At 36.7% G+C, this 11,851-nt stretch overlaps 2 protein-coding genes across 4 annotated transcripts in view; both read right to left on the bottom strand.

Moving 5' to 3' along the window:
* Window positions 1-957, bottom strand: part of LOC111447937 (protein FMP32, mitochondrial-like) — a 5,459-nt gene extending 4,502 nt beyond the window's left edge. Inside the window, exons 1-2 of one of the 2 annotated variants that reach the window (XM_023087340.1) lie at window positions 674-957; window positions 47-289 (exon numbers count right to left, since the gene is read on the bottom strand). In XM_023087340.1, coding sequence (XP_022943108.1) covers window positions 47-289; window positions 674-703 — 273 coding nt within the window. In that variant the 5' untranslated portion in view covers window positions 704-957. Of the gene's footprint in view, window positions 1-46; window positions 317-673 lie in introns of those variants that run through there. The other variant, XM_023087339.1, reaches the window with a different exon arrangement.
* Window positions 958-2,614: 1,657 nt separating this feature from the next.
* On the bottom strand, window positions 2,615-11,810 carry LOC111447343 (zinc finger CCCH domain-containing protein 44-like). Of its 2 annotated transcripts, none has more exons than XM_023086456.1 (10): window positions 11,211-11,810; window positions 10,672-10,751; window positions 10,358-10,542; window positions 9,092-9,986; window positions 8,878-9,005; window positions 7,930-7,989; window positions 7,764-7,814; window positions 5,730-5,800; window positions 5,117-5,274; window positions 2,615-5,029 (listed from the first exon to the last, which is right to left on the bottom strand). In XM_023086456.1, the coding sequence occupies exons 1-10, from the start codon at window positions 11,612-11,614 to the stop codon at window positions 3,258-3,260; spliced, it is 3,804 nt and encodes a 1,267-aa protein (XP_022942224.1). In that variant the 5' UTR covers window positions 11,615-11,810; the 3' UTR covers window positions 2,615-3,257. The 2 variants fall into 2 exon arrangements, with proteins under 2 accessions (XP_022942224.1, XP_022942225.1); XM_023086457.1 differs by having other exon boundaries at window positions 10,672-10,830; window positions 11,211-11,268.
* Between the last annotated feature and the right edge of the window lie 41 nt (window positions 11,811-11,851).

The following is an 11,851-nucleotide window of genomic DNA, read 5'->3' as shown; positions in this document are numbered from 1 at the left end:
GGGGGGGGGGGGGGGGGGGGGGGAAGAACAAAGAGAGCAAAATTACTAGGGCTAACGTGTCGACTAGAAATAAACGCTTTCCGTTGGATTTTGAAAGGTGAGAGATCTGCCTAAATTCACAGTGTCTGTACCGAGAAATCAAAGAGATGAATGCCGATAAATTATTTGCAGAATGGTCGGAGATTGCGCTTTCGAACGAAGACACCTTCGAAGCTCCCAAACTTCGAAAAGCTGAATTGGCTACCAATTGCCCCACCCGTTTACGAGCCGCACCAGCGGCCATTCGATTCTGTAGCAACATTGCGAACAATTTTAGCAAAACTCGATTGACGAAGCAATTCCGTCTTACTTCAGAAATTTTGATTGAAAAAAAGATCAACATTCATTACACACAATCCCACCCCGCCATTTCGCGCGGAAGAAGATGCAAAAAACCAATAAAATTCAAAATACCCAGTAAAACTATCGCGTATAATCATCAACCCACATCAATTTCACGCCGAAATCAACTGCCCAGGAATTAAAAAAAAAAAGAAAAGAAAGAAAGAAAGAATAGGCCATTTCTGAAGTAACGTAGCCATTAAACCGACCTGTGTAAGATGGAAGATCGACGCAAGAAGCAAGGTCTTCAAAGTTGAAAACGAATTAACAAAAATTTGGGAGCGAGAAAGACCTTTTTGTATTGAAGGGAACCGATGCACATGAAAATGAAGATGATCCCAGCCACCAGTAGTCAAAGACGAGCAACAGCGTGGAACTTTCCCGGTTTCTTCGCGAGCAAACAAAGAACTATGAGGGTCCGCTCAAAATCCTTGGAATTGGAAGCAAAAAAACGCCTCAAATTTCTGAAGCTTCCTTCTCCGATGAACTAAAAACACGGACGGTTCAAAGAATCAAAGAAGTTTCTTCTCACCTATGGCATGGAAAATTGAATTTCTTTTCTTTTTTGATTTGTTGATTTTATTACAAAAGAAAAAAAAATCTTAATTTTGATTCGTCGTGTTTAGTCATATTAATTCGTTTTTTTTTTTTTTTGTCTGAAAATTAAATTTAAGAGATTTTGGGATGGCGATTGGATTAGGATAGATTGAACATCTTAATCCGAATCTGCGTGTTAGAATGTGTGTTAGGAGCATTTACTTTAAAAGGAGATTCACAAATTATATTCTCTATTAACATTCAAACGTCAAAAAGCATGCAGATTTTTACTACTTTTTAAAGCTTTTTTTAATTCTCCATTCTTTAACTCTTTTTTTTAAATGAAATAAATTTAATATTATACCTCGTAAATCTTAATGATAATTATATAAACATAGGATGACATCTATGTCTGTACAACACTTTTGAAGTAGAAGTCGTCAAAAGTAAAATAACGGTAGATGTCATGTTGTGATAACAAGTATTATCAAAACTATATCTTAAACCTAGTGCATCAATCGTTAGGTACGTGTAGTCATATAAGAAAACAATAGTGATGGTTGAATTCAAAATCAGGCCTATGTATGCTTGGTTAAATGATTGTTTGATGTTTGTTAGGCCATAAATTTTTTTGAAACAAAATCGTGATTTTGATTGGTCTGTTAGTCATGTAATTGATGAGAATTTTTTTATGTCCGGAATATATTTTATGTGCCATCATGTATAAAACTAATGATTTCTATTTGTGAGTCCTCATGGATGTGTGTGATTCATTGCGGTGGTAAACTATCTATTAGTTCTATGCTCTTTTGGGGTTTCTACAAGCATGAAAAGTGGTGCATGTAGGGTTAGTGTATATAAAGTTTATATGACTACGTGTACAACGAGGCCAAAGAAGTTTGAAAGTTGTACTCACCTAATAGGTTATTTGTGCATGAAAGTGATGCATATGAAACTATGTGAATGAAAGTGATGCATATCTGAAACATAATAAAAGAACTAGAATTGAAGGTCAAGTTGTAGGCCCACTATAGTCATGATCGTGCAAACAGTCATGTTTGCACGTGTATGTATTTTTGAGTCCAATAATAGTGTCACTCAAAATAAATATATAATAATAATAAAAATAAACTTTAAAGAGATGAATAGAGAAATATGATAGAAAACAACTCCCATCAAAATCGAAATAAGATCAAAAGGTATAGTGGCCTCATAAACAAACTAGATCGATAATTCCATATATCAGTTTTTTGATTCCAGTGCAACTAAACAAATTATGTCATTAAAAAAACACTCTTATCCTAGAAATAAAATGCATTAGACGGAATTAAAGTGAAGTAGATTTAAACATTATAGAAATTGTTCAAATTAATCCTTCAATTTCCCATCCTGCATACAAAAAATGCAGCAATAAACATTTTATTATCCAGAAAGTAGGAGTTCGACAGTTCTAACCAGTGTTCGCAAAGTTGAAGGGTTTCTAACATCCATTAATATATAATTACCTGAGAATCTAAAACCTGCGTAAAACGAGTGTGTAATGGAACGTCAGAGGTTCAAACTCCACCTGACCATATTGTCAAACGAGCAAATAATTTTCAATGAAGGTCTGAACAAACCAATATGCAAAGATCAAATCAGAACCAACCAATATGCAAAGATCAAAACAAGGATCCAGATAAATCCCCTGAAGATGTGAAGTCTCTAAAACAATCAGGTATTATTGATATGCATATTATTCCACGGGACCTCTAATTGGGCAGGTTTCGAGTTAAAGTTACAACAATGTTAACAAGCAGACTTTCCGGGTTCCAACAATGAATGTAAAACCAAATGTGGAAGTGTATTGCAATGGAACTATCAACTACAGAGGCAAAAAAAGAAAACAAAAACAAAAACAAAAGCATGGGGCTCCTCTATTGCATATTACTATTTCCTCCGTAATATATATATATATATATCTACAGACTCCGCTGCCCTTTGGGTGGCGGTCGGAAAGTACACCATCTGAATGGTGGCTGTCTGTTCAGGGAGATGTACAACTACACTGAATTTTGATGCCTCGAACTAGACGATGTGTTAAAACAATAGCTCATTTGGCCACTCCAGGATCGGTTGCAGAAATGTCTGTTGTGCTTTTTTGACTTGTAATCCTTTCTAAAGCCATTTTGCAGTGCTGATTTTATTCCCACAGTATTCCTGTATTAGCCGAAGTTATGGGGAAATTCCCGTCGGTTTTGTTTGTCAGAAAGAGTTTCAGATTGGTACGGTGATATTTTACAAGGATTCTGATCCCTCAACTTGAGTACCAGTAAAAGAATCGTCATGGTTTCTGCAGTTCAAGGTTGCTCATCTTTCACTCTAATGTGAAATGGAAACTGCAAATTGGCTGTGGAGCTTAATGCATCTACCTTCATCTCAGCGGCTGGACTGAATCCATCCACAGAGAAAAAACAATCACTTCTAGAACCCCGAGTTAATTCCTCGCTACAATTCACCATTGATGCTGTGGAAGCCAAACCACTCAAGCATTCCATTGCTTCGACTTCTGCTAACAAATCTGAGACAGATTCATCAACCAAGGAATTAAAGTCATTGGGCTCATCAACAATTGCCTCCCAGTTTATCGTAGCCACGGTTGTATCATGATCATCCATTACATCAGATGATTTCAGACCAGATGCAGTTATGAGACTGGAGTTCAAGTCCTCAATCGGTCTACCTGGTGCAGCCGAATACCCACCCCATCCACCTGCTAGATGACTAGGAAGTTGTCGTCCACCCAGAAAACTTGAGGCACTACACCAGCTAGGGCCAGAATCCTGGACAAGAACACTTGAAGATACAGATTGTTTAATATCAACATCTCCACTCGTTGGTTTCAGGGTGGAATTTGGAATAACAGGTAAAATTTCTCGGATTTTCTCTGATGGCTTGAGTGAATTCATCAAAGATAGACCACTACAATTAGAGTTCCATTCACGAGAGGAAGCATCGGCAGGTGGAGTGATCCAGTTTTGTCCAGAAGATTGACTAGAACAATCCTCACTACTAGACTGTTTCTTGCGACTAGGTTGACTATGAACTCCTCCCAAAGTAATTGTCTGTGAATTCTGATCCTCACTATTGGGACTGTGGTTTTCCTTGGCCTGATGGACTTCTGCCACTGGTGGTTGTAAGGATAATGTAGCCGATGAAAGTAAATTCATAAGGGAAGGATAGGACCACGAATTATTGTTCTTCAATGGGTCGTGTGCTACCTCAAGGTTCCCAGCCGAAGACTGATTAGAGTTGACAGTATCTGCAGGTGCACACAAATCTTTAGAAGGTGAACTTGAACCAGTGCTCATCATGGGCTCATTTTCAGCATCACATACTGTAACATGATCTTTCTGCTCAGAGTTACTATTCCTGATAAAACCCATGTCAAACTGAACAGATTTCATATCAGAATTTGTACCTCCATTCCTTTGGCCACTATGACGATTATCAGAACCGCCCAAAGTAGGTCCATTCCCTCTCCCTAGACTCAGAAGACTGTTGTGCCATGTAGAAGATGATTTGTTGTAACGTCCATTCAATGCGTTAGTTAACAGTACAGAGTCCTTATGCGATTCAGTTGTCCTCCATACTCTAAGATCAGGAGTGAGGTGTCCACTATTACTCCAATGACGTAAATGCGTCATAGAAAATGGACCCTGAATTTTTCCAGTCGGATCCTGGTATTGCCATATCCTTTCCACTTCTGCATCATTAGAAAAACTTCCTATCCCAATAGAAAGTGGTGGAACTGAGGCTTCAGGTAACACCACTTGGCAATGCCCATCAGAGGTCAAAGGAGAGGAAGTTTTAGCCTGGTTAGTTACATTCCAATTATGTGGTAAAAGACCTCTTCCTGCCCATGTTGTTTCACAAGTCCTGTCGCTGGGCAAGCAGTTGCCTTCTTTATTTACATTAGCTGGTAAGCTAATATTCCTACTTTGCTCTGAAGTACTAGTTGAATTTTTCTGTACATCACTTCCACTAACATTTGAATTGGTTACTCTTCGTGGTGAGGTAAGCTCCCCCTCTCTTTCATCAAGGTCACAATTTCTAGATCTCTTGAGACTCCCTGCAAACACACGGATAAATTTACAGAATACTTCCTTGAGGAAAAACTTGAAAATAATTCCATAATAACGTAAGATAGTTTACAGACCTTGTCTTTTCTTGTTCGATTCGTCCTTATCTTCTTCAACCTCATCATAACTTGGATCCATAGTTGGATCTGAACGTACTTCAAGAATTTTTAGAAGCCTACGCTGATGTTCTTCAGGTGACTTGAGACAATGTAACCTCTCCGCAAGATCTCTTAATGTATGGCAGAGTCAAGGAATACCACAAAAGATCAAGCACTTCAAAATATAAACAGACTAGAAACTAAAAATCTTCTACAAATAAAGTCAAACCAAAGGACATGTGCATAACATGGAGAAAATCCAACTTCACACACCTAAGGATCTTGCAGTGCTCGTGTATGGGTGTAGAGAAAAGGTCTAGTAGAACTTAAATTTAAAATAAAGGCATAAAAGTAAAATTAAAAAAATCCTCCAGCTTGCATCGCTATTCAATACAGAACTTCTATAGGGTAGTCAATAATCAACCACTCAATATTCATGTAACAAATAAATGCAAAGGAAGGGAGGAAATGAAAGAAGATATCATGTTGAAATAGAAGTAGTCCACAAATGCTATTGAGCAATATTGGTAAGCATGGCAGCATTAAAGCAACTGAAAGAGTGAGTTCAGAACAATCTTTCATAAAAGGATATTCATCCATATTGCCCTTCTTACTAGCTTCATCGTGGAGGTGATCAAGTTGAGAGATCTCTATTTTGAGCATCTGGACAAACATAAAACAGAAAACCAAACCAAGCACATCAAATAACATACGATTATCAAATTATTATTTGCAACATTGTCTAGGCCAATAATCAACCATTTAGTGATGTCAACTCACAGCTACGCCCTAAAGAAAGAACGACACAAAAAAAAAAAAAACACTTTTTTTTGGCGACATGAAAATTGTTAAATAAAAAGAAGAGTTCATCACCATATTAACTTCTCTAAAATAAATATTTCAATTCAATCTATATAATATATGTTATGGCGAAAATTCAAACCACCAGGTTGGCTTAAAAAGGTATATAAAGTCCTTAAGCGTCTTAAATATAATAGAAATCTACATTCTACACCATCATATGGTTTTGTCCTCTCCTGGAAAGACAATTGGAAACTTAAAAAAAAAAAAAACATTGCATGTGCCTTAATTCACTGTATTATAAATAGTTCCCATATTTTCAATAATGAAAATAACAATGAAACAATAAGAGAAATTCTTAAATTATTCTTCTATTTCCATAAGATTCATTTTACTNGGGGGGGGGGGGGGGGGGGGGGGGGGGGTGGTGGACTCCATTTTGCTCATGTACTACAAGACTTATCCAATTTTACTACTTGTATTTTCAAATGTCCTCATTTAAATCCATACTTTCAATAAACCTTAAAATTAGTCTCTATCCATAGTTTAGAGTTAACTTTTCTAAAAAAATCTATATCAATTTTCCTTGTAAACTTTAGAAACATGTTCACGCATTTTTTATACTTGAATGAAAATTATTATTATTTTGGCAATGGAAATCTATTATTTTGCAAATTTAGATAAAAATCATCTTCAAACTAACGACGAGGAACAACTATAAGATTTATTAGGAGCAGAAAGACTAAATTTGGACATTTGAAAGAGATAGAATGAACCTCAAGTACAAGGACAAAACGATAATCTAACCTAAAAAAAATTAATTAACAAATTTTCATTTTAAATAACATTAGAACCATCTCATAAATTTAAAAGAATTAAACTTTATATAATGGAAAGCATGTAAAATTATGTTCATTAAAGATCTGATTATAATTAAACTACTTTCACAACTACAACATCTTAGCACATAAGATACTGACGCAGCTCATCTAAATCTTCAAGATAGATTTGATACACCTTGGAATGGAGACAGTTAAATTCTCACTCATTATTCGTTCGAGAATAGTCTTCAGATTCTGATTTCTTATCTGACTGCAATGATGGGGATTTTTTATTTTTCCAATAAAATTTCCTTTTTTTTTTTTTTTTTTTTTTAATCTTTGTAACAATCTTGCACTTGCTGATACAGACTTCTATGAGTAAAGTAATAAGCTGTTTTACCAAAGAAAAAGATTTATATTAATTATACTATTTATTTAAGGGCAGAGTCTATTTTAGGTTTTAAATAAACTAAAAAGGAGTTATGACCTGAAAGCTGATACTTCAACATGCCAAACTGCCCTAACTTCTCTAGCCTCAATTCCCCCCCCCCCCCAAAAAAAAAAAAAAAAAAAAAAAAAAAAAAAATCAAGAATAAAAACCACAGCAGTAGGTTTCTTAGTAGGATTACCCACCTGATATGGATGGAACTCTCCTTTGCAGATCGAAGGCTTGAATCTTCAGGTGGAAGCAACTTGCATAAAGCCAACGCTTCCTCAAAGTTACCAGACGCTGTTAGTTGTACAATCTGCAACCCAAAAGACAGTTTCTTACATGTAAACCTCAGAGAAAGATGTTTGTGCTATATCCAGATTTTGGTGCATATAAACCGAATCATCTCTATTTAATAATGCACAATATATCTGAAACTATTACNAAAAAAAAAAAAAAAAAAAAAAAAAAAAAAAAAAAAAAAAAAAAAAAAAAAAAAAAGAGGAAAGTGGAAAAGAGGAAAAAACACTGCGTAATTAGACCTCATAATTGGAAAAGGCGGGGTTAAACTCACATCATTAATCTTCAATGCATGAAGTTCCCGTCCTTTGTCCAGAATTTCCCTCTGCAGTAAAAAAAACAAACATCTCTATTGGCAACTCGATCTCTATAAAAAGGGTTAATTCACGACAGCTAAACAGGCTGAAATATATAAAGAGGTATGGATAATGCAATCTTACAATACTGAATCGTTTTACAAGTCCACACTTTATGCTCCGGCGTAAACGCCTACATTCTTCCTGAGTACATATACTAATACATCAATACCACCACAAGAAGCGTAAAATGCATGCACATATTTAAAAAAAATACACCATGACAATCATGTCCATCACATTATCACATCATGTCAAATAGATGATCACCAGCAAACAATAACACTACTTTGAACTAGAGAAGTCAAAGATGATACACAAACATTCGGGGGATGACTATAGCGAGAAAGTATCTCAAAACAATGATTACGATATTTGGCCTCTTTTCCCTTTTTGCCTTCTTTTGAGCTATAAGCATGTAGACAAAAAAAAAAAAAAAGTCTTCTAACCAATTAATAAAGTTCACTTTGTTTGTTTAGTTTCTTAATCTGAATCCCATTCAGTCTCCAAAATAAATGGTAACTTGGACTTTCTTTTCGGAAATAAAATGAGAAGACAATATTTGAGACCAAACATGTGAAAATACTAGCCATGGGCTTTTCCTGCCAAGTAATTATATTTCAAAAACAAGATGTAAAATCCGAGAATGAAGCAAGGGTCCAACTTAGACGGTGTAGCAACGTTATCTACTTGAAAAGGCCTATACTAGAAGAGAAAATGTACGACCGTAAGATGAAGGATGCTCTTGAAACCTTCAAAACGGACGGAAATAAATCTACAAAAAACCAGCCAGTGGGAACTTCAAAGACAAATCATTCAGCTTTACATGTAATTTTTAACAGATGAGGGCCCACTTCCAATGACAACTAAGACAATTACAGATTTAAGCATAATAAATGAATCTAAGTTGCATAATGTTAATATACATAGAACCATCGTTGTAAACTCAGTCATCTAATTTCAATCTAGCCATGGGGTATTAAAAGACCGATGAAAATAAAAAACAACAATTAACAGGGTAAATTTACTAACCTCAGTAAATTCTTGGTTAGAAATCCTATCAATAGACACAGTCTCTCTTTTGTCCAAGTTCAAGACATCAAGCATCACATCAATTGTTTTCTCACCGACTGTGCATGGTGTAGAAATTTTGCTTATGCCTGCTAACATCAGCAAAATGTTACGAAGGAGAGTAAGAAATAACAATTCAATTTCATTACGAGGCATTAATATTCGATATTAATACCTACAACTTGGACAAGCCTATGAAATTCATGCTTTTCATCGTTATTCGGAATCTGTATTTTCACAATTGAGCCTACAACCATATCATTAAATTTTTTATCATCATCAATTAGGCTCACTATCAAATCACGCCGCATGTAGATCAAGTTAATGTTCTGAACATCAATTGCTGCATATTCATCTGCATTTAATTGCTGCCCACTCTCATCAGCTTTCTTGCTAGTTTTATGCTTTCTTTCATATTCATCTACTGTATCACAATCACACTTCTCTTTGCTTTCAATTGGATTGATCACTACACCAGATCCTGTGCTAACATTATCAGCTGCAGTTTCTTTTGTGTGTATGTGAGATTCAAGAAGATTTAGAATCTCAAAGGGACTGATACGAGATTTCCCAAATAGATTGATAAGCCTCCAATCACAAATAATTTGGCATTGCTGTTGAGGATCCCGAAGATTATTTTTCTTCACATACTCCAGCAGTAAAGCTTCTACATCAAATGGTGAAAGCCTGGGTGTGTCACCATTTCTCATATGTGCAACAAAGTCCATGAGCTCCTTAGTTGCCCATTTTGTGGTTCCAGACAATTGTGTCCCCTCACTACTACTAGGTCTGTCAACTCCGTAACTGAAATTATTCATAGAGCTTTGTTGCGTGTTAGGCCTTTTCCTCTGCGATTTCAGGCTTCTATATGAATTATGAGCTCCATGGCTTTTATTAATACTGCCATCATGAGGCTCACTAGGAGCCATCTTATGATCCATGCTTCCTTTCCATGGATTCTTAGCTCGAATGAGCTCATCTATAGTTAAGGAGAGTTTTTCTTTTAAATATATCCAGTACACTTTAAAAAGATACTCCCAGCTACCTTTGTCATCAAAATCCACTTGGACCTGCATATTTTAAGAACAGTTTTGATGTGAAGGAGAAAATAAAAGGCATAAATTAGGAACTGACATAAAGAAAATGGCTGATAGATGAATCTCATAACAAGATCCAAATACAAGACTAATACTATGAACATCTAGATGAGTTTATCGCGAGGTACTTAGAGATTAAAGAAGATCGAATGTTAATCTCAATCCAGGAATCATTAAGTGAAACAGAAAGCAAAAATGGTTTTCTTGCGTATACATGCATGTGTCAAATTACGAATGCATTTTTTCATATTCTCCACTATAAAAATGGAAGAATAAGTAGAATTAAGAAATAAAATATCATCATGCATGCATAGACAGGAATGGCATATAGAATTTTTGCTTACCGATTCTGCTTCAGGAGTGCTTTTCTCGATTAACATTATTATTTTCATACATGTTCCACAGAACCCTTTGCTTCCCCTAACACATTGATAATCAGCACCTTTAGTGCATCCTTTGCACAGAGAAAACGGGCATGTGTAGCACATATAATAGGAAGCCTTCTGACAGTTAGTGCATATATGCCATCCTGCACAATGATGAAAAGAATTGCATCTTGAATACTATAAGATGGTGAATACTGGGTAAGCAGTATTATAATGACATCCACTCCTACTACGTAAAACAAAATTTAAAAAAAAAACACGAAGCTACGTACCACAGTTCCATTTAGCTTTCGATCGAAAGAATGACTCATCTCGCTTGACGCATGATGGATGATAAGCCTTCGGACAACCTCTGTCAATTAACAACGAATGAAAACCCATTTTTGAAGGGGAAACGAATCAAACATTTCACAAGCCGGCACATGCAAAGACTAACAGACAATAAATGGAAACAATTTAGCTCAAATTGTAATACAATGCTCCAATAAGAACACTCTTCCTCACCTTAATGTACAAAATTAAAGACTTACTATTTCCCTACCTCACCTCAACTAGATCAAGAAAAAAAAATCACTTGAGCTACGTATTATATTAACAGCGGATTCTCCGCTTAAATAGAAGATACAATTAATGAACAAATCTCAATTGTGATCGAGACATAATTCCCTAAATAAAAGGCGAAGGCGCAAGCGCAAATGCAAAGCAAAGAATCAACAAAATTCGAAGTATAAAAATCCTCCCACATCCCCGAAACTCACAGCAAACCACGAGAGTCCGAGACAACAAATTGACAAAAACAAATTCCACTCACCGTCGATCACAGAGAACAAGAGTCCCACCATCAAAACAAATAAAACACACATCCTCCTCGTCCTTGTTTTGCTGCAGAGAAGGCGGCGGGGCCTTGACTTGACACCGAGGCGGCCGACCTCGCCGCCGAATCCCCAAACTCTTCTCCTTCAATCCCCCATTCACCGTAAGTAAAGAATCACCACCAGCTTTCGAAACAACGACCGGTCCAGCCATCTGAACCGGAGCTCCAACCAGCTGCGAATCATCCGTATCCGGAACAGAACAGGAATGATCGACATCCATCAGGTCCGGAGCCTGAGCAGAATTCCCCAAAACGGAGACGTCTGAGAGCGGAGCATCCCGGTCATGGGATTGTAGACGGGGTTTATGGAAATCAAAAGGCGGGTCGTCGGGTTTATCCATGAAGATCGAAGAGGATCAAGGGAAATTAGGATGGGAAGAGGAATGGAAAGTAAGCAGAGGTTGAAGTTGAATTGGCAACCCTAAGTTCTGGAGAAGGCAAGGCAAGGCAACGCAAGGAAGCCTTTCCGTGGTCGGTCTGGTCTGGTCTGGCCAGAAAGCATTTGGAAATGGGACTGGGTGAGGAGGATGTGACACCCCATTTTGTTTATTCCCCCCCCCCCCCCCCCCCCCCCCCCC

The sequence above is a fragment of the Cucurbita moschata genome, unplaced genomic scaffold (assembly GCF_002738365.1).
Source record: "Cucurbita moschata cultivar Rifu unplaced genomic scaffold, Cmos_1.0 Cmo_Scf00009, whole genome shotgun sequence".
NCBI lineage: Eukaryota > Viridiplantae > Streptophyta > Magnoliopsida > Cucurbitales > Cucurbitaceae > Cucurbita > Cucurbita moschata.
This window is presented reverse-complemented; position numbering and strand designations above follow the sequence as displayed.

What these genes read in the sequence shown, in the direction of transcription:
- LOC111447343 (XM_023086456.1), bottom strand. Translation starts at nt 11,614, where the DNA reads ATGGATAAACCCGACGACCCGCCTTTTGATTTCCATAAACCCCGTCTA. An exon ending in GCACTCCTGAAGCAGAATCG is followed by an intron (nt 9,987 to 10,357) that starts GTAAGCAAAAAT and finishes TAAAATATGCAG; the next exon opens with GTCCAAGTGGATTTTGATGA. An exon ending in AAGAAGGGCAATATGGATGA is followed by an intron (nt 5,275 to 5,729) that starts ATATCCTTTTAT and finishes ACTCTGCCATAC; the next exon opens with ATTAAGAGATCTTGCGGAGA.